Source organism: Coffea eugenioides, chromosome 4, assembly GCF_003713205.1.
Source record: "Coffea eugenioides isolate CCC68of chromosome 4, Ceug_1.0, whole genome shotgun sequence".
NCBI classification, from domain to species: domain Eukaryota; kingdom Viridiplantae; phylum Streptophyta; class Magnoliopsida; order Gentianales; family Rubiaceae; genus Coffea; species Coffea eugenioides.
Genome location: NC_040038.1, coordinates 2183052 through 2206544, shown reverse-complemented (window position 1 = coordinate 2206544; position 23493 = coordinate 2183052). Strand labels below are relative to the sequence as shown.

Genomic DNA, 23493 nt, shown 5'->3' with positions numbered 1-23493 from the left:
CCTCTACTATTCTAAACTCTTATTTTTCTCTTTTATTTTTTTCCCTTTCCCCTTTTGTGCTCCTTTATTTTCTTTGCCTCTTTTTTCATTCTTTAATTCTTTCTCTTTCCCACAAAAAATCTTCATCTTAATGATTGAAATTTAAAAAGAGGAATTGCAGAGACCTATTTTCTCCTTAAATGATTACAAAATATTCAAACCACTTTACTAAAATACAATTTTTTTCAAATTCTTTCAATTCTTTTAATTTTTTATTTTTCCTCTTTTCTTTATAGTTTCTCATTTTATTCTCAAGAAAATATCAAAAGATGAAATTGTGACCTGATTAATAATAATCAATTGAAAATTGTGACATGTGGCATCATACACAAAATAAAAATTAGTTTTGGTGCATTTTAAACTTTCACCCAAAAATGCAATTATAAATTCAAGATAAAAATTTTCGTTGAGATGGAGTTTTCTACTAGGAAGGATGAAAGAGAGAAGAAAGAAGAAAGAGAAAAAGAAATAAAAGAGAGGAAAAAAGATAAATGAATAATCAAAATAATGGAAGGGTAATTTTGTCCTATAGGGGGTTAAGTGAGCAAAATTAAAAGTTAGGGGGTAAAGTGAGAAATGAAGTATACCTTAAGAGGATTAATTGTGATTAACCCTTTAAATTTTTATGATGACCATAAATCTAGAACTATATATTCACATTTAATTAATAAGGCAGAAAGGAGGGGAAAAGAAAGATAAAATTTGAAAATTTTTCTATTTAAAATCGTAAGAATTATAGCAAACATCAAGTCAAAGGAGATGACTAACCTATTTTACTGAATTTTATAATCATTAGTGTAATTTTGTTGCTTATTTGTATTATCTAATTTATTAAATGTAAACTTTTTGAGTGGTTACATGTGTTTATTAACTGTTCCTAAGTTTTATTTATTTTTATTCTTTTAATAATATGACTTATATACATGCATAAAGGGTATTTATGAAATAAAAATTTCGTCTCTTTTTTTAAAATACTTTTTTAATGTTACTTTTTTCTAATTGGAATAACTTTGTTATCAAAATTATAACCTTATGGGAGGTTTGTATAATTTTATAAAATTTAGAGGAGACTAGTGAAATTGTTAGAAATCTTAAGGGAGGTTTCTCAAATTATCTCTACAATTATATGTACAGATTTTTTTTTGAGGTAAAATAGATCATATATGTGTGGTACTATCAACTAGAGAGCACCAAATTACCAGGGACGTAAAAATGATTTACCCACTAGTCAGCAGAAATTTGTACCAGGTATAGTATAGCACTTAGCGGTAGGTTTAGCCGAGTAAGGAAAAAGTTCCTCGAAGAGCGTCCCACACTCAAGTACGCGCTGGTAGAGGTGGGTCCCACACTTGAATCCCGCTTTTAAATACTCTTCGCTCGTTCGTACGCAGTACGCCTCTTTCTCCTCTAGACCTGGCACGCAACAGCCCCTGCCCCCTAGTGTTTTAGCTAATGGAAACAATGCATAGCAAAGCGGAGTCTTTTTCTTTCTTTCTCCGCTCAAATCCAATCTGACATATCAGTCCATGATGGACTTCAACTATGGCATATTTAGGTTTTCTTCCAACTACTTGGCGCATGGGCATTATGCTTTTTCTCCACTTCATCCTTTCACCATACGAAGAACACTAAACCCTACAAATCAACCAAAAAATACTCAAACCTCATCTAAAATCCTCAAAACCTTACAATGAGAGCTCGGATCATAGGTTTAGCGGCCTGGTATAGCAAGGTTCTCAGAGAATCTCTCACACTTGAAGAAGTGGGAAGGTCTTTGGTAAAAAAGTGTCTCATTCCAATGGACATTAAAGTCCTCCTAAATAGGAGGACAGAGCCTGGTTGTGTAAAGATTGTGGTTCATCCTTCCACATTTCAAAAGCTAAATCTTGCCCAGCATATTCCCTATTCTGTCAAAGGTTTGTTTGAAGATCTTGATGAAACCATGACAAAGAAATTTTCTGATCTCTTGTTCTTGTTGTCGGTTTTAGAACATGGTGGCTTGTTGGCTGGAATCAAGCTAGAAATTGACGAAGGAAAGGCCCTACTAAAGAAGGTGTTCGGTGGATATGAGGTGGACTCCACAATGGCTGATTTTGATATAGATTTTGAACTTCAAATGATTGAGTCATTGATATTGAAACTTAAAAAGGATTCTGCTAAAAGCCTCGCCATTGGCAGGGAAGAAGAGTCTACAGGAATTAGAGGAGAAGAAACTGAAGAAAATAGTGGAGAAGAAGGTGATAAAGAAGGTCCAGATGGTTAGAAGATGCTTGGTGCAGAGGTGGTTTAGTTTGTTGGCTAAAAACAACTTTCGTTGGCTTTGTTTTTTCATTGTCTAATCAGTTTCCGCATCTCTGGAAGTTTCTTTTTCTTTTTATTTTTTGGTTGGAGCGGTTATTGATCCTTGCTAATTGATTTACCTAATTAATTGTTAATAAGCATGATTTTCTCCGAGGAAAATTGTGTGGATTGAACAAAAGCTTGCTCCTCTTCATCTTTATACCATTAGGACCATTATATAGCAGTTTCTTTTGTTTTGTTTTGTTTAAGTGAGGTAGGGAGAAATTTCAAGGTGAAGATCAATGATATCAGATTTAACAAATGGGAAACCGATTATCGTGATAAGTTCTTTTGTTTCATTTCGTTTTATTTCCTGTTCGAGTGCTTTAACATTTTATATGCCATGTAGAAGAACTTTGATTATCTAGAAAACATCTGCCACTAATCATTATGTGCAGTTGTTTAATATATTTAACTAAAACTTTGATAACAACATAAAACATAGGCCCTTTATTAACGTTGCTTTAGTAGATTCAAATCGAGTTATAGGACCATTTCTTATCAATGTTGAGATAGATAGGGGTCGCACAAAGTCGCATTTGGGACCCTCTCTTTAAATTTGTTAGTTATTAAAGAAAATGGGAACGAATACAACCTTTAGCGTAAAAAAATAGTTTTCCTGAGTTTTGGTCTCTCTTTTGTCAATTTTTATCAAAGTTAATGTATGACATTGCCTCAAATGACACGCATACAGTGTAGAAGAGCTATGCCCGTTGTGAGTGTGAGGCGGACTTTATATGAACCGTTCGCAGATGCAAATACCTCATTATAGAATTAGTTATCTTATAGAGTATGTGCTGCTTAGAATTAGATACCACACCTCTTGCCAGTTTATTAGGTTTGAGTTCCAAGTCAGATTGGCCGGCCACGTACCAACTACCAAGCAAGCGGTGGTCAAAATTCAAGTTGTTAGTTGCTACAGCCTAAGTACATTATTATTACATTCATGGGCAAATAAATTAGGCCTTGTTTGGATTGCGATTTTTCGTCGAAAAATTACGTCATTTTCCGTGATCACATTTCCTTATTACCTTTTTCCCTCACATACGTCAAATCGCAACAGTAATTTTTTCATGAAAAATGCAATCCAAACACAACCTAAGTAAGTAGCTCATAGTCATAGCCGGAAGCGAAATTGGAATCCCGTTCCGAGCTCTCGCCATAGGTCATTTGCCTCACCGTCTTCTCTTTGATACTTCCCCACACGTGTGCCAACAGTATGCATGCATGCATGTCCGCAACCAACCTGGCTGCACGTGTAGGATCGTCACGTGAAAGGCACACACTGCACGTGCCTTTTGCCCGCAGAATGTGGCCATATTTTCTCAATCATTACTCTCTTTAATTCCATGCTTACCGTTGATATGCCTGCAAGAAGACAAGGAGGGACTCCTTCAGCTTCTCTTTTACCTTTTTACAACTTCGCATAGTTGTCATTTCCTGAAACTATTTGTCAGTCATTCAGCCCAACTTACCTTCCTCAAATTGTTTATTGGGCTGCCTAAAAACAAATCATAGGATTGCGTCATGGGCCCAAAGAGAAGGCCCGTGAGTTGGAATAGGGAGTCCCATAATGCAACTATTACTTTTATCCTCCCTGTCATCTCAATAATTCTCCCGTGAAAATTACTAAGCAACACCAAACCATATCAATGCCCAGACTAGCAGGAAATGTGTTTTTTTTTTTCCACACATGCAGTAGTTGATGGGTGACAGGAATGAAGCTGTTCTCCGCAAGCAAAACTTATGACAATGGCCAGAAATTGAAACGAAAAACTATTCGGTGAGCAAGAGTAGAAGCAGAAAGTGTCTTATCTAGTTAGTATTCAGCTCAAAGGCTCGTCATCATGATCTGGTCCATAACAAGTCAAAAGACTTACGTGGAGGAGTCCAAGCACATTAGAACCATATATGTGAAATTACAAGAGATATCATACTGCTGAGAAGAAGTCAAAAGTCAAACTGTTGTCACCTGCTGCCACTCTCCATCCACTTCTTCCTTCCACAATGTCACGTTGTTACTGCCATCTGCCACGACAAGTATGTTTCCTGTCAGTGACCATGAGACTCTCCAAACAGGGGTCTTGAAATCCTTCAAAACTTTGTCCTCCCATTGATCACCCTCCTTCATCACGGTCCATATGATAACTCTTCCATCTTGAGAAGCACTAGCAATTGTTGACTTTGGGAGTCCCAAATTGGGTGCCCATGCAACATCTCTTACCCAATCGGTATGCATTTGAAGAGCTGGGAATCAGTCCATCTTCCAGATTCTGTTATAAAGCTTCCACACTTTCACCGCATTATCACATCCTCCAGAGGCAAGCTTCTGAACAGGATCGAGCACACCAGAACCTACAAGAGCACCGGGAGCTGTTGATGGTGCCCACGAGACGGAGGTAACGCCAACCGGGTGAGCCTGGTCAATCTGGGATGTATCCCAACTATTATCAGACCTCGCAGTAAAAATTGATATGTTCCCATCTGAGGATCCACATGCCAAACAAAGGCCCAGCTCATGAGGAGCCCATGCAATAGAATTCACAGAAGCTTTATGGTCACTGAAAAGATGGGCCTGGCTCCACTCATTCTGATTCCCTTCCTTCCATATTATGACTTTTTCATCATAGGAGCATGACGCAACAATGGACCCTAACTTGGGGTGCGCCAATGCTACTTGCCATACCGGTCCTTGGTGACCGCTTAAAGTTGCAAGAGGCTGCGAGTTTGAGTTACTAACACCAATTATCTTAATGGTGTTATTTGAAAAAGCTGTTGCAAGACACTTGCCATAGTAGTCCATTGCCACATCATGAACTGTATCCTGGTGACCAGTCTCAATCTTCTGTCCTGGTATCTTGTTAACCAAGTAAAATGAAAATGAGACAGCCTTAACTCCTCCAATTTGCTAGTTATCAGCACCTTTGACAGCCTGTTTGAGCAAAATTAAGTTTAAGAAGAAGTTTCAGGGCTATCAAATGTAGAAGTTTACGCACTTTGGCCAAGCTAACAGCAGCATGAACTTGGCTAAGAGATTTTCATTTCATCAGGCATTCTTTATGTTGCATAAATACGACGAATCTTCATAAACATAAAATGACCAGTAAATCAGGTATCATAGGTTTCGAAGGCAGTATTCACGAAAAAAGAAAGATTTAAATTGTTGCTATGTGCACCAACTCACTCTGTTACCCACAAAAAGATAAAAAAGATAAAACATGGACAACGTAAAATGGAAAATCAAATTCAGGTAAAGGAAAAAATTTTCAAACTTAATTCGCTATTGCAGGATGAAGAAATTTTCAAATGAATGATGGTTTCCAAAATACAGGATGGAAACGATGATAAATTGTCAGATAATGTGCAACAAAAGTCAATCTAGTGCCAATTACTACAAATTGCTTAACATTAGTATGAATCTTTCCTGCACTAAGACCAGGTTTACTTCTGATAACCAGAAACACAACTATATGTAAGAAATTTAGCAGAAAAGAGGACGGACTTTATAAGCCGCAGGGCCAATTGATTAGAATATTGTTAGATGACAAAAAAGTCGGTCAAATATGGTGGCTTGACTGCTTGGTATCAATATATGCCCGTCATGACGCACGATGGGCAATTTTTTTTTTTTTTAAAGCTTTCTGGCCCTCGCGCCATATAGGAGTAATGGCCAGAGAATTCAGAATTTAAAAAAAAAAAAAAAATCTTTCTGGCCGTCACGCCATGTAGGAGCGACAGTAAGAGAATTTAGAATACGAAGCATGAAAAAATCTAGCATCCTTTAAAATACTAAAATGAAAAAAGTACCCTTTTAAAAAGTTTTAAAAAAAAAAAGATAAAACTTTTATTCCATAAATACCCTTTAATGCATGTATATATGTCGTATTAGTAAAAGAATAAAAACAATTAAGACTTAGGAATAGTTAATAAACACATTTAACCATCTAAAAAGTTCACATTTAATAAATTAGACAATACAAATAAGTAATAAAACTATACTAATGATTATAAAATTTAGTAAAATAGACTAATCATCTCTTTTAACTTAATGTTTGCTATGATTCTTATGATTTTGAACTGAAAAATTTCAAATTTTATTATTCTTTTCCCTCCTTTCTCCGTTATTAATTAAATGTGAATATATAGTTCTAGATTTATGGTCATCTTAAAAATTTAAATTATCTAATAGAATATTTATAAAAAAAGAATATCTACCAAATTTTTGATATGTGATACATTGTTTGATATATACTATTATATTATAGTGAAAGTGTGTAAACAAATTTTTAAAAATTAATAAATAATTGAACATTTAGCATACATTAATTTTTTAAAGTTAATATGAATGAATATGTAGGATTGTTATTAATTTTCTTATTTAAATTATTCATATTTATATAAATTCACAAATGTAGCTTTGAATACCAGTTAGTCACAAATGTATCTAATTACTAGCAAAAATTTTAAAAATGTATATTAATTTTACATATATGGATTCTTATTCATGAATTTTGTCGCGTATAAACTGCATTTAATTTACATATAAATATTCATATATTAGCTTACACATGTTGTTCGTCAAAAAATTTGAGCAAGCATTGAATTTTCATTGTACATAGAATTATACTAATTTGCAGTTTGAAAAATATAATAATCTTCCATTTCCACTTTGAAAATTTGATCTTCCTAACTTAAGTGTTATAAGACTCCACAGCAAAATCTTTAAGTTATAAAACCAAAATCTTTGATTAGGATTAGTGCAATAAAATCGTTTAGATATCTCTTCCAAGAAATAAAGAGCAAAGAAAAGAGTGAAAGAAAGAAAGAGGGCAGCTAGTGCAGTGAATTTGTATGGCCTTTCGTTTCACTTTTGCTACAAAATTCATGTCCCCAAATACATCCCATTTGCTGGCCCTTTTTTTTTTTGCCGCTTGTCCCCAGCCGTGCCCAGTCAGCACGGCTGGGGACAGGCTAATTAAAAAAAAATTGTGGGCCGCTGATCCACTGACATTTTTGCAGAGTTTCTGACAATTCGTTCTGCGGTCGTGCCCAGTCAGCACGGCAGGTATAGAATGAGAAATGGTGTGTGTTAGAAATACATTTGTGCGATATTTTTTTTTTTTTTACATATATTCTAAGCAATTGGCCAAGCTTCTGTGAGCCAAACTATGTAGATATTCGACACCTCTTGCAACGTCTAAAGTAATAGATAACCTTCTTGTCCATGATAAAGGTTCTAGGTTCAGGTTCTTCCACCGAAAGAGATGTCTACTTAGAGCCCCTTGATTCATATATTCATAAACAAGTAGCCTCTCATTTCCTTCCATAGAGTAACCGAGAAGGGAAACCAGATGACGATGCCGGACCTTGGAGAGAACTTCATTTCTGCCTGGAATTCCTTCAAAGCCTTGCTGGTAATTGTCCCTGCTTCCATTCTCTTCACTGCTATCTGAGTTCCATCTTCTAGTACCCCTTGACTTGTGAGTTCCATCTTCTAGTACCCCTTCATTGCTATCTTCTAGTTCTATCTGAGTTCCATCTTCTCTTCACTGCTACCTGAGTTTTTTGCTTCATATTCTTTTTTTTCATCGACTTGTGTAACTAGACCAGCCCTTTTCTTTTGACTTTTTGCAACTGCTTCCGGGCTGTCAGTGCTTTTTTTAGAAAAAAAAATTGACTTTTGGGCAGCAATAGTTCAAGACCACACCATTGTCAGAGTCATAAATCATAGATGTCCAATTTTTCTTTTTTTTTTTGACAATATTCTGAGTAATTAGCCGCGACAAATGGACCACACTTATTTCGCTGCAAGAGTTTAAACGGTCAAATAATTTTCAACATTGATTCTCCTTCGCAGAGACACACTGCAAAATCTTGGCATGGTTTGCAACTCACAAGATAATAGTGCTGATCTTTTTACAACGCTTCCTTGTTCCCCGAAATCAGAGAATGTTAATTAATGAGCACCATAGCTGAAAGTTCATTCTTTTTTGCAAGCAGTAATGGCTATTGTAGTCATAAAAGAATCAGCTTCTAGGGCCACATCCCAAATATTTCCTGGTAGCAATACAAGGCAGCCGGTCCAACCAACAGATGTGATGGATGCTCGAATTGTCTGTTTAGATTCCATGCTATAACAGATTGGAACCCATAAGCTGTCCGAAAAGGCAAAGACAAATACCAACAAGTTCTACAAAAATGAACTTAAGACTTGTAACGAGGTGAATAAAAATATATTAACTTCAGTAACGCAAACTGCAGGGTATAGAGAGACATTAACGAGTTGGATACCATGAGCTGTCCGAACAAGCCAGTCGCATGCTAACACAGAAATTTCAACGTAGGGGAATTAAAGTACTTGCCAGGTTTTAGGGAACTTTAACAAAAATAACACAATCTGAAATATTAAAGATGCATCCTCGTTCCTCTTTCCTTTACCAGAGATCCGAGCCAAACAAACTATCATTCCAGGTCCCATTCCCACTAGTGCTACCATCATTCTCACTCTCATTCCCACTCCCTTTTTCTTTTTCTCTCTCATTCTCATTCTGTTCACTTTCTTCGCCGCCCCTGGCCCGAACAACATGTGGACCACCACTCTTCTTAGCAGCTTGGTTCTTAACAAGTTCCTGGAGGTACTCCCTGACTGCTACAATCTGCTTGAGCCTTTTCTTTTGCTCCAATGACCTATTCCGTTTCGAATATCCAAGAAGTTTGCTGGTCAATTCAACTGGACCTTCCATAGGCCCTTTTTGAATAGCTACCCGAACCCCAGCAACAGCATCCCTTGTAATTTCCCGTCGAGCTGCAGCTTTGAACTCCTCCACTGGGTCCTCGGCAAATTTGGCAGCTTCAGCATCCTTCAAATTAGCATCATCCTCTTTTCTGGCCTCTTCTTCAGTCTTCAAATTACGGTTATACACTAGCAATGCCTGATTCTTAGGTATCTTTCCCGATTGCACAATCTCTAGCTTCATTTTTGTAAGCAGAGGCAGAGACCTATTTGGGGCCTTACTGTCGAATCAATAGATAGGCTGCATACAAACAGAAACAACTGCTCAGTGACGGCAGTTCGATTTGTAAGGTCGTGCACTTGATGGACGATCTAACCGTAAATTAAGTAATTAACTAAATTCTTTCACTTCAAAAATTTAAAAAAAGCCATAAATGATTAATCCGACACAATAGTGGAGCATCAACCAGGAAGAAAAAGCCATAAAAAATCAGTTCCCTCGTTCAATAATAGACTTTTTGAATGTTGCAGATAGGAGGCGAGGAAGGTAATGACTATGCTTTCGGTGTATTACAACTAGTCGATGGATCTCTATAGAAATTAAAGTAGGTTGTATATTGTATTTGGTTCATGAATAGATATTTGGAACATTGCACATACTCAATGTTGGGTAAAAAGAGTGCATGGAGTTTATTATGCATGTCTCCCCCTCCCCCCCAAATAGAAAAGTAATTTACACAAATGTACGTTTGTCCATGCATTGACAAACTCTTGATTTCAATTGAGTTGAAAGAATAATATATTCGAAAATATGTAGGACATTTTCCTTTATCTTTGTGAATACTTTGGAGTATACTAAATCTATCTATAAGAGTCACTACTATAACTTTTGAGCTAATAATTTGTATAAGTATCTCAAAAACATTGATCGAGTGAGGCATCAATAAAATGAGGAACTTTATAAAAGAACAAGATTTCCATTTTTGAAGTATTTGACTGTAAATATGTTGGTACTGGTTGCTGGAAATATTTAATACTTATTTCCAGAACTTATAACAAGAACATTTTATCATTTTACACAGCAAGGTGTCAAAAACTCAGCATAGCTTTTGTGCATTAAGAATGATTTTTCCACACAGTCTTGTGATCTATAATTTTGTGATTTTGCTGCTGCGAAGAGAATTGAGAAATCAGAAATAGATTTCGGATCACAAATTCTCTCTCTCTCGCTTTCTCATCTGATCATTTTCCTAACATACTCTACTATTCGATTAACATTTTAGGCTTAAAGGGAAATAGATTCTTGGAGCAAAAAGCAGAGGAAATGCTAAGAACATTCTCCAGTATTTTCAGGTCATCTTTGTTCTTTTGTTAGGGCTAATTTTGTATTTCTCTTTTTGTATTCGCATCACTAATTTTATTGATTACTTTCTCAGTTGAATCTACAATCCATTCAAATAGTTTCTTTTCTCCATTTTTCTGACTGGGTGCTATGATGAAATTAACCATGCTTCAGTGTCACTTATCATCACCTAAAATAGATGGAAAAACAAGAAATAGTCAAATCATAGCAGAGAAACACAAAGAGTGCCACCTAGGATCAAACAGAATCAATCATACCAAGAGACACACACAAGAAAGCAGAGGGCATGCTTATGTGCACTGCATGTACGAAGGCCTATTTTCTGTGATTTTGTTAGGGTCCGTACGTGAAGTAATTACGGCTAGTGTTTAAATAAATCAGTTGGCAAAAAAGAATGACGATCAATAAAACTTGTTCAGACATTTTTTTTTTTTTTTGGTGTCTCAATAAAACAGTTTAAATGACGATCAATTCAAAATTCAACATGATTTTGAGCTCTAAGAAAAAATCAAACTAAGTTTAAGTTGCTTGATTAGGTTCATCTAGGCCACTAAAATCATTGAGGCGGTGGCCATTGCTGATGTCTATGCCTGAAATACTGCCACATAGAAACTGTCCGGGCCTCACCTTCATGTTAGTTTAGTGGCGATTTGCAATCTACGTCATCTTTAAATTTCTAGGGCCTCCTGGATTTCGATATAATGGGTACTCGCGGACTCCTGTGAGGCCCAAGTATCTTGTTGAGGTGGAACCAAGTAAGAAAAATAATTTATTTTACAACAACTGTAGCCGCTCACACGATAAGAAATTTCTATTTTTAATTAAGAAAATTTTATATTAAATGATAATATGGTTTAAATGAAAAAAAAACTAAAAGATGACACTGATCCATTTCCTTAATTTTAAGAATTCTCATATTTCTGTCTTTCACTAATGAATGTCACAATTTTCAGTCGTTTTTTTTTAGATGAAATGATGAACTCGTTTTTTTAGATGATTTTTTTTGCCAAATCTAATCCTAGAATTGTGACTTTGGCAAGAAACCGCGGTTTGTGGTTGTAAATTTCCCAAAATTGCGCCACGAGATTGTAGTACCATTGGCGGTACGACTCTCCACACCACCACCACCACCACCAATGTTACTACCTTGAAAGCTTCCAAAAAAAATTAGTGAGACAGGAAATGAATATCAAACAGAAAAGAAATTAAATAGGAAATGAATATTTCTTAAAACTAGAACACTCTGGATAATCCAGAGTATTTACTTTTGAATTACATTATTTGGATATTAAAAAAAAAACTACAGTATTTGGATGCTCACATACACGGGAAGGGGAAGAGCAGGAGAATACCCTAGTGGCGCAATATAACTTAGTTGACAAATTAACCGAAGGGAAAAAAATCCCTACAGAAAAAGCAGTTAACAGAAAGCATCGGATCAACCAAAAACTGTTTAAGAAAAAAAAAAAAAAACAGTATTAAAGATCGATCCAAATAGTACATATACATAGAGTTAATTCCCTAGTTTAAAGTCATTGATCTCCCTGGTTATGGCAGGAATGCAGCTCGAGCTCCGAGCAATTTGACCTTTCTTTTGGACACTTTTATTCGCTCTAAATCCTCTTCCATCCAAACTGACGCTCTTCTTGAACATCTCTCTCATGGCCCGAGCTTGGGAAAGAACTGGATAGGCCCTACCAAACTTGTTGAACCTAAAACATGCATTCATGTGAGCCTCCAATGCTGCTTCTCTATTCCCTCCGTTCTTCTCCATTTCTTCCTTGACTGCTTCGGTACACAACCCGCAAATCCACTTCCCACAAAACTTGTCGCGAACTTCGTTGATGTACTCGAGCGTGTACTCTTCAGTCATGCCACAGCACTCGCACTTCGCATCTTCAACCTCGCATATTGCCTGTAGATTTACGTCTACTGGCTCTTTACTCAGCTCAAAAGAGATATCAGATGTTGTTCTTTTAAGGTTATCGTTTGACAGCCTCCGGGGTTTGTTGAAGTTGTTGGCTGGGGCGTAGGAGCTTACTATTGCCTCTCCATGAGGTGCCATATTACGTTGATTTTGGTTGGAGGGGGTCTCAATTGTCAAATTGTTTGTGCAGCAAAGTTGAGCTGACTACTCAAGACTTCTTGATGAAAGTACGTAGTACTGTTATTGGTGAAATATTTTGACTTGATGGGAAGCTAAGAACCTCCTTGTTGAGGATACTCTGTGATCAACGAGTACTGTTGGAAGAAATTTAAGCCTAATGCATCGGGTATATATAGACATTATCGTACGTTCTCTTCCTCTTGGCAGCCAAAAAGTAGAATCTGTGGACCATAGAAACTTAGATGCCACTTTCGAATCTAAATGTGATTGGTGCTGATCAAACATCAAAGCACTGGATTTTTCACGAGGGGACTGAAGCCACTCAACAGGAAAAGCTAGCATCTCTTTTGAATCACGAGGTATTTATTTAAGATGTTATTAGTAATTAATTTGTTAAGATTGCACGAGGTTATTTAGCCGAGTTCTCTTAATCAAGGCTCCGTCGTCGGAATTAATAATTAGTTGCTGAAACGATTGAGACAAATACTTAATGCTAATACACATAATAATCCCCCAAGGTTAATTTCCAATAGTACTAGCATGTTATGGAGCTTAACATGCCCATTTTTCGGCTCCTAAATTTAGAGTTTATTTTTCTTTTTTGTGTCTCCTAATAATTAACTTGTAACTGCTCCGTAGTATGTTCCTTTCACGAATATTTTAAGAGGGCTAACGTTGTCCATAAATTGCTACAAGTTGCGCGAGTTCACATGTCGGCCAAGTTTAACCATATAAACGAAAGCACGCTTTTTTCAGAGAAGGGGAGGGGCTGTGATCGAAATCAATTTACTCCATCGGAATGAAACCACTGTTCACGAGAACCAAAATCTATGAACCCCCAACCCAACCTTTGGTGGTCGATGTAATGTAACGTAACTGTATTGAAGATGACTACATGCTTCGTAGATCACATATTAATTTGCTCCAGATGAAAGGAGAAATTGTTGCTTTATACTACATGAATGCTTTTGTCAAATTTGGTATGAGTAGCCTTTCGTGCATGCAAAATTGGACGATGCTCCAACTTACTTTTTGAGTTGAGTTGATAGTACAGCTTTGCATGACCAATTCTCGCGTGACTGACAATCAGACGGTCTAGAAGAACTCAAAATATCTCCCTTTCTTGAGAATGAATGGAGCAGAGGTTTTCTTGACTTCAGCACGTTGCGTACTTTGTTCTACGCAAACCAAAATGAATCAGCAGCAGTCAGGTCATTTCTTAAAGATTCTCTCTCATTAGCATAGATTATGAATTCTTTTAACAAAATGTTTCAGGAGCCTGTTATCAAAACAAACTGTTGTACGATTTCAAAGCATTTAGTAGTATTACTGAGTGTAAAACTTCATGGAATGGTCTTGATTAGAAGTTAAAAAGAAGTTAAAGCACTTTTGATATTTATGAAATTAAACCCAGAATGGGAAAACAGAAAGGGATAAAAGAAGTTGTGGAACAAATTTTACAAGTTTTAGTTTCCCTTCATCTTCCTTGGCAAAAATTAGCCAAAAGGAGGGAAAAAAAATTAAGCTGGACTTGTCAAGTCGATTAAATAAACAGGTAACAAGTTCTGGCATACCTCATTAATGACCAACTCCAAAAATTACACCTTATGGACCAGAGACCATTATTCATAGTAGACGTTAGATTACAGCCCAAGATATTATCGGATCAATTTTCGTCGCAGCCACCCGCCACCCTACTCTCAACAATTCTTAACTTTTCATTTTCTTTTTTCCGATTTTGTCCGGGTCCAACGCGGGACAAGTTCTTTCCTCTCTCTTCGATGGGAATCGTTTGCATAAAAAGCTTGACGCGCCAGAAATAAGAGAAACCCGACAATGATGATACAACTAATGTGGGTCACGAAAAAGATTTTTGATTCATCGTAGTGCAATGGCAGAAAAAATATATATATATTAAGTGATTGCATCTTCTCCATTAATTAACCAAAGAAAAAATTATATGTTAGACAATTTCAGATCTCTACCAAAAATTATTTATCACATGAAATCTGTGATGCTAAACCCCCAAAATTAACTACTCATTATATAGGTACACCATAATCTGTACGGGTTATAATTGGGTCTGTACGGGTAATAATTGGGTGCTTTCACAAGCACGGTACGCATATATTGTGTCCCTTACTCCTAAGACTTGATTAGGTAGAGGTAAAGCTGCTCTGACCATCTTTCAAATTTCGCATTTCTCAGACTCCGTGTTTGAAGGCCTTTTGGTGACAAAATAGTAGAATACTTAAAAAGGAAGACAAAGCAAAAGCCAAAACGGCACTATAACCCTCTATGCTTGCAAAGAGACAGAAGTACAGGAGTACAGCTATACAAGCAGTGATGTATGACTAATGAAAAATCTATTGAAGTCCAGTTTAATTGGAAGAGCGTTTGCTTCAACATAAATTAATAGTACAATATTAATAGAATTGGAGGGGCCATGTACACCATGAAGTACAGCGGAAGAAAATCGCATGTCTCCGGCCAAAAATAGGAATTGGAGGGGTGGCCGGGGAACACTTAATCCCGAGACAATTTTGGTGAAGGGGTGCATGTAATACATTAACGTTATGTAATACTTGGAAATGTTTAGTTTTTGCTTGAGAAAAGAAAGAGAGAGACATTAAAAAAAAAAAAAAAAAAAAAAGGATCTTGGGAGCAGGTTACTCAAAGAGTAGTGGTTTCAGTTCATGAGCTAAATACACATATCTCATGAGCCAAGACGGTGATTTCGTAATAGTAGCAAAGAAGTGAAGAACGTGGAAATTGCAGTGGGAAACAATTGATCATATTTATCATTCTCTTTGTTGTCCAAATTCGACCACTCAAAGCAAAAGGCAGAGCTAATAAAGCAAAACCATGTAGTTTTCATATCTTTTTAGGTCGTCAACCAATATGGCCAAAAGAGCAACAAAGTTCGGTGAATTTCGAAAGTTAGCAAGGACTTGCGAGCTTCAAAAAGAGCACAAAAGCAAGAGAAAGAATCATTTTTTTAGTAATGCAAACTGCAAAAGGGACTAGGTCGCACACTTTGAGTTTGATGGCCAATCCATGCATAGAGTAATAGAGCGCTCAAGTTTGACAGGCTTTTTTTTCCCCCATTGTCTTATTACTTACTAGTTGTCAACAGCTGTGCCTGTTGAATGGAGGAAACCGGGGATGGATTCATAGGTAAAAGTCATAGCTTTAGTGCAAAGCATTGTCAAGGCTCATTTTGCGGTTTTAAGAAATAAAGCTAAAAATCTTACTCTATCTACTAGCTTAGCTGGTAGTAATCATTCGTGCAAAGTGTATGGACGTATTGTTGATGCGTGCGCATACATGCAGGCGCGGGTTCAGTGTATATACAAATGTTCGTCTCTGAATTCGTATGCATAAACTTGCTGGAAAACACCTGCACTAACATTTTCTTGAATCCTCCACTGTGGTCGAAGGTGGTGGAATGAAGTTACAGCACCATCTGCTCTTAATTTTGTGAAGTTTGTCATCATGGTATAAATACAAGAGATCACCCCCACAGTTAATTTGAAAGCTTTGTTAATATTTGTGTCACCATTACGTTACGTTAGATGAATCTTACATGTTTGAAGCACAAGCAGCTTGAAGAGAAGGAAAATATATATGGACGTTATTGTATTAATTCAACCTGAGGGAATGTCCATGAAAGTACATGGGAGATCAGAGTAATTTACCCACATTTCCCATCGTCCGTAATGCCACTAATACTCGTATGTGTTGCAAGAAATAGCATCAAAATTTCCCTTAAGGGCTAAGGCAAAGAAGTAGTACCGACCGTCTGGTCCTGGAACTGGCGTTGGTTTGACTTATTCTCTAGTTGCTCGTGCCTCGACCTCGAGCTCTGTAAGAAGACAAAGGACAAATGAGAGTAGTATGTTCACGATGATTTTTTTTTTTTTTTTTTTTTGCCGAAGACGATAAACCTAATATATCCTATGCTAAGGGGAAATGGGCTGATCTAAGGAAGTCCAGGGATAAACTAGAGGGAACTGAACTACCATCAGACCAGACGGGTGCACAGCACACCCGCCTGAATTTTTTGGAGACAAGTCACAGTGACATTTTTTGTGGGAGGCAAGTAGGTGGTGGCCATTGAGCCAACGGTCCAGTGGTTCACGATGATGAAAAAACAAATAATGATCCAAGAAAAGGAAAAAAAAAATCTGATATTCGCAACTTTTTTTTGTTTTGAGGCTGTAACAGTTGAGATTTATTTCTGGTCCAGCAATATCCATGCAGATAATGGGATTTTTTTAAAAAAAAATATGTATATGAAGATATGAATTATGATATCGAAGGTGACCAACCAAATTATGCACGTTTGGCTTTCCAGATTTAAAAGTGCCCACAGGCCGCCAAGTTTAGATTGGAATGGTTTCCTTGTTTGGTTATGGGATGGAAGTTTTCGTTTTGTTGATTTGCGTATCATTTTCTTTCCCCCATTCCCCACATTGAACACAACGCGGCACATGGCTGGGGGAAACCTTCCCTGCTAAGTAAACTTTTCCAGTGGCTAAAGTTAACTTCTTTCTGCCGATGCATAGTAATCATTTCTTGCAACCGTAATTTCATTTTTTTTTAATTTTTTCAAAGGACAGGTGTGATAAAGTTAAGAGAAAATATCCTTGTCAAGGAGAAATTAAACATTGGGCAGCTGTTAGTTTGTCTAACACTTGGACGCCATATTTCGTATTAAAATCCATACATCAAATCAGGAACAGGATTATCCAAGCACCAATAAATGTCTCATGACCTTGATCCTCATCCAACAGCTTTGCTTCTAAACTACAAAATGAACAGTTATTTTTGTTTTAGGCCCTCCCTCGTATGCAACTTTGATCAGTAACGTTTTTGGGTTCGAGTAGCTTAAGGTTGTGTTTGGATTGCATTTTTCGTCATTTTTCATGGAAAAATTATTGTAGCGATTTGATACATGTGAGGGAAAAAGGTTATAGGAAAATATGATCACGGAAAACGATAATATTTTCCGACGGAAACAAGCAATCCAAGCATGGCCTTAGCATCATTTGAAGAAGAAAAAAAAAAAAAGAAGAGTTCACTGAAACAACGCTTGTGTTGAGAGGAACAATTGGTTCAAGTGAACAGTGTATACTATAGTGACCCAGACATTTGGCTTAATTAAGTTTCAATACCATTTTTCTCCCAAAACCGTGTTCAAGTTTCTGATCCCTCCTATGTTCCTGACCATTAGAAACAGACATCAGAAAAATGATTTTCATGTGTAGGTGCATGCTCATTTATTAATTTGTGATCAACGGATATATGTCAGGATTAGTAATTTTCATGAAAAAAAACTACAACTGGGGTGACACTTGTTGCTCTCGTTTGTGAGGTCATTTTCAAATGACAAATATCTCTATGGCCATCAAAAAGTTTGGCCCATTTGAATACTCGTTAATTACTTACTGGATTCATTACAATTATTGATAGGTAGGAAGTAGTTCTATCGCCAATTATCATAACCTAAATTCTTAATTATGAATGTTAAGTAGATCACTAATGAATGATTGATGTACAATTAACAATGATGTTTTTCATGTTTGCTGGCCATTTCTGATTGAGCTTGTTTGATATGGCCAGAGTTCTACAACCAGAAGAAACTTCGAATAATCTTATCAACCAAATGTGAAGTCTAACCCTTGATTAACTCTACCAAAAGTTAAAATGCATACAAGTGTCAATAATTACGCAAATTAAGTATCCCACATATGCAAGAAAACACACACACACACAGACGCGACCACAATTACAAATACAATAAGCTGAAATTTCCGTGCACTAACTGGTCACTTTAGGTTAACGTTAAAGTACAACTTCATATGGGTCCCCCTTCGCCATTCAGCCCTTTATATACCACCTCCCATTCCTTGCCCTCTTGTCAAATTAAAACACATTTCTAATTCTTCCTACCCTCCTCTCCAAAACTCTCTCATACAAATTCTCTCTTCCTCTCTCGAAAACAGCTATCTTCAAAAAATCTAACCTGCTCAACTCCCAAAATCAATAATAGAACAATGGAACAAAATTTGCCAGTGATAGCCAAAAAGTTTTGGCACATGGTACGGGTGGTATATTTCATGTTGAGGAAAGGGATATCCAAGGGAAAACTAATGACTGATCTCAACATGATGATGAAACGGGGCAAGATAGCCGGTAAGGCAATACAAAAACTTATGTTCCACCACAGCCATACTTGGGCATCATCCTTCGCTGCTTTCGCCGCCCATCACCGCCGCTCCCACGACAAACACCTCCCCTTCCCGGCTCCCTCTGGCGAATACTATGAGTTCAGCTGTAGCAACAGCCCAGCTTACCCTAGCTTCCACCTCCCATTCCACCTAAGCAAGCGCAAAAGCAACCACCACTCCAACCTCTTCACCTGCACTCAAGCGCCCGCGGCGGAGGACTCGGACGCAGCCGTGCATGCTGTCATGAGGGCCTTAGAGATGCTGCATAGCGAAACGGCCTCGCCGGCTTTGCCAGGGTTTGGAAAGAGCCCTATGGTTAGGCAGCTGAGGATAACCGACTCGCCGTTTCCTCTAAGGGATGTGGATGAAGATAGCCATGTGGATGAAGCTGCAGAGGAGTTCATATCCAGGTTTTACAAAGATCAGAGGAGGCAAAATGCAATGGCTGCTTTGGGACCTTGTTGATGAAGAAACTAGTAATGAAAAAGTCTTGTGGGTTGGATTCAATTCTGTACTCCATGCATTGTGGTATGGTCGTGTACGTGTTGTATACTTGTATGGGCCAAAGAGTTAATAAGACGAATTCAAGGGCGCATGAGCTGATTTTGGTGCTTGTGGTGGTGCCTTCAAGAGGGAAAAGCTTGTGAAGAACTGAAGATTGAGACTTTTGAGAGTTTCTGGGGTGTGCAAACTTGATGCAAATATTTAGAAAAGTGTCTCCATGCACTCAGGAAATTTCCGTAATAAAAGAAAATAAAACACTTGACATTTTAATGTAGATCATGTGTAGTTGTTGCTCCAAAGTGTTACATAGAGGTTATATGTCAAAAACAGAATATTCAATCAGATTTTCACCTTTTCAATTCTAGTTTGTAATTTTAAATGTTCAGTTATAGAGTTTAGATGTTATATGTTAATTGATCAGACATTCATCTTAAGGAATAAGCAGGATGAGACTTTTTTCTTCCTCCCCCCTCCCCTCCTTTTTTTCCAGAGCTTATTATCAATCTTCCCCGGCCTTAATTCATCTCCACTGAATTTTTCAAATTAAATTGATTTACCATTCGCTCTATAACAAAATAAATCAGAGGACTCATTCAGAAAGATGGACTAATGAGGTTCCACTTTGTCGGTGTCTTGAGGTCCACACTACTTTCCAGAGAATGTCTGTTGTGGCCTGAGTGCTAAGTAAGCTGTGGCTTTTTTTTTTTGGGGTCCGGGGAGCATAGTATATTGCTTAACAAAGCAACTTCTCTTCTTTTAAGGTTTGGAAGTCGACTAGGAAGCCTCCTTGGGGTGGCACATTCGAACTATGAAAAAAATAAATTGTTGCACTTGGGTTTATAAATTATAATTAGCAACAACTTTACTCGATCGAGCTTGTTTAAGAGTACTTACGGGCATAAAGTGCACAAACCTAATAATACCTCACGGGAAAAGGAATCACCTGAATTTGGGACGATATCACATACTGACTACATGATACCTTGAGACACTTAATAACTATTGAGGTAATCTTTAACTAACTAAGCAATGAAATGAGTCTTCTAAGCAACTAAAAAAATTTGCTGATTACATGACGTCTATATCCCTTTTGTAGTTAGGTGCCATTTGACATGCCCGCAGATGTTTCGTTGGTTATAATTACTTCTTTAAACTCAAATCCAATAGACCACTCTCGCTTTCTTTTCTGTCTCTACATTTATAAAGGATGTATTGATGCTTTCTTTAATCACTCGAAAAGTTTATTAGATCACATATATCAGGAAAATACCAAATTAGCAACTCAGATCATCATCAGACTAGTGAATGTAAAATATTTTGGGATGTTTACATACACAGAAATGTCAGCAGCCTTACGGCTTGTTGCCGATTTCATGAGTTTCTAGTATTAAACTCTCTCTTTACACTTAAACCACCCTGTCAAACCAAACCATGCGCTGAGAAAATTTATTGAGTGGCCCAAGACTTTTATAAGTATTACACAGAGTGGGGACTAAGAATCTTTTGTTTTATGCTGTCTGGCACCGTCCGTAGCTTTACAGTTTGCTCGGAATAATTACTACGAAGACACAGAGATTACGGATCCGGAAATTTGAGAATGTTTTGATTTTCTAAAGATTTCCAAACACTCTGTGAAAATAGATTATTTCGAGCAAACTTTTCTTAACTACTAGAATTTTCAAGATCTTGCTAGCTAAAGAAACGGACAAGGATACCCAGATAAAATTAAAAAGCTGCTGATTGTTTATGCTAAATACAGCTTAACACTGAAGATATGACGCCTTTCTGTCAATCTTTTTTTTTTTTTTCCTTCTGGGCCATATTAGTTGTAGATTTTTGGGACACATAACATATTGCTTGGGTGAAAATATTAAGCAGAAAGAAGAAATAATTGAGGTCCGTGAGGAGAATCTTGACAGAGAGATGGATTGAGTTTTCTTGCAGGCAAATTCTACTACCACTTTTCGGAGCCGGTTTGTAAATTCGAAGGGTATTACTTTTCTCATGCATCAAAATCGTTTCTTCTTGAATGAGACGAAGGAAAAGCCAAAAGTTTTGGTGATATGGTAGGTTAAATTTTGAAAGTGATCGGAAACGAGAAAATGGAAAACACTTGTCACCTTCTGAACTCGACTTTTGCATTCTTGGACAGTACATTTGGATGTGAAATCTCTTGGCGATGGCTCCTTAATTATTGTCTTAGCCAAAAAATAAAGGGATAATTCTAGAAACCCCCCTTGAGGTTTCTGATAATTTCACTCGGGTCCCCTTAGGTTTAAGAAATTACACTTATCTCCTTGTGGATATTAGCAAATTGAAATTACAAAATCTACAAAGAGAGCAGATTATGTGTCAAATTAGAAGGAAATGAAGAGACTCGCAGTGATAGAGAAATAAATAATGAAATTGATGATTGAAATAGAAAAAAGAACTAAATATGTGAAATTTGTTATATTTTGTTTGTTGTCAAGAAAAACTTTTATAAAATGTCAATAATTACATAATGCTTTCTTTCATTAGATTAGAAATTTTGTCTTATGATTTTATTGTGGAGGTAGAATTTATTCTCCACTTTTAAGATATTAATATTTTTTAAGTCATAGAAGAGTTGTAATGATAGTTCTAGACCAAATTAGCTTATATTTGAGTATTGATATTTAATTTGGGGGTATAAAATTGGTTGTCAATGTGGTTTTTGTGTGTGTGTGTGTGGTTTTTTTTTTTTTTTTTTTTTTGTAGCAAGTATTGATACTGTATATTCAATTTGAGATCTTTTGGATAGTTACTTGATTTTAGAACTTATGTTTAGATTTATGCAAAGTGTGGAAGAAAATGATTGAGTATACTATATTTTTCTTTCTTAGTTTTGTACAAAAGGACAATTTAGGATTTTTGAAAGAAAATCCTGAATCTACATTGTTACTGAACAGTAAAAGTAGGCCAGATTTATGTAATTTTTAAGACATGAGAGGAGCTCTTTGTAATTGTGAGAAACCTCAGAGGTGATTTGTAAAATTATCCCAAAAATAAATAGTGATAAATCGATGCTCCTTGTTGCCTTTCTGATAGTACAATGGTAACTAGTAAAGGCCACAAAATGAGGCCCATAAAATGTTTAAGAAAATTAAACATGCTGCAAAAAAAAAAAAAAAACACAAAAAGTAAAAGCACTAGCAATGTTGTTGCTACTTGATCCGAAAATGGTTCTCCGCAAATTTATGCGACAGTCATATATTATAGGCAACACAAGATAAGAAAGTAAAATAGAATATATATATTTTATTACGGCAATCTCCACCTAAAGAAGTAATCTGTTGATGAAAGTGTGGTATCTTTAAATGTCAACATTAAACTTGTTTACTAATGCCTTGCCTAAACAAATTAGCCTTGAATGATATGCTCAGGCTAATAAACATATCGATCTGCCTTTCTATCTTTAAATTATTTCCTTTTTCTTTTGGATTTGGTTTGGCACATTGGACATTTGGGCTGTAGGAGATGCTATTTTCAACGGGAAATTACTGTTTTAATTATTGAGTCTTTGTAGCCACTTTTTCTTGACTTAGCCAGAGAGAGCGATCAACGAAGCTAGTAGAAAGCACATGGTAAGCTGCACAAAAAACATCAAAAAAGGATACATCACCATCAATCTCGAAGAAAAGATTGTATCCTGTATCATCGACTTGCTGATAAAAACAAAAATTGGTCCCATATATACGTGATTTTTTTGGGCGAAATTCAATAATTTGAAGTCATTTTCAAGTACTTAATCTCAGTACTGAACTTTGACATTCCGGTCACTAATTATTGAAACTTGATGAATTTTCCAGCTGATCAACGATATCATCGAACCACTCTCCGTGGATCATCTTCTATTTCACCGTTAACATAACATAATTTAAACGTCGATCTGCCCTATAAACGAGTTGTAGATAATTTATAGAAGTATAGTAATAGATAGGCGCATGCAAAATCCGGATTGGTAAAAGTTGTGTAGTTAACCCACACCCACAGAGAAGCCTTTTCGTTGAGCTTTTTAATTTGAGTGAATGTTAACTCTTGCCGAGTACGTAATTTGTCTCAAACTGTTAAGCCCTTGTACAAGTTCAAAAGCTTTGATGAATAAAAGATTTATAATATTTTGCCCCACCAGAAAGAACAAATAGAAAACAAC

General features: G+C 36.6%; 2 protein-coding genes and 1 pseudogene across 2 annotated transcripts; 1 reads left to right on the top strand and 2 right to left on the bottom strand.

Moving 5' to 3' along the window:
* Window positions 1-4175: 4175 nt before the first annotated feature.
* Window positions 4176-7870, bottom strand: LOC113767864 (annotated as a pseudogene).
* A 3962-nt stretch (window positions 7871-11832) lies between these two features.
* Window positions 11833-12698, bottom strand: LOC113768841. The gene has a single exon (XM_027313348.1). It carries the CDS (start codon window positions 12538-12540, stop codon window positions 11989-11991), a length of 552 nt encoding a protein of 183 aa, XP_027169149.1. The 5' UTR covers window positions 12541-12698; the 3' UTR covers window positions 11833-11988.
* A 5943-nt stretch (window positions 12699-18641) lies between these two features.
* On the top strand, window positions 18642-19280 carry LOC113767861. Its single transcript, XM_027312065.1, has one exon. It carries the CDS (start codon window positions 18642-18644, stop codon window positions 19278-19280), a length of 639 nt encoding a protein of 212 aa, XP_027167866.1.
* The last annotated feature ends 4213 nt before the right edge of the window (window positions 19281-23493 follow it).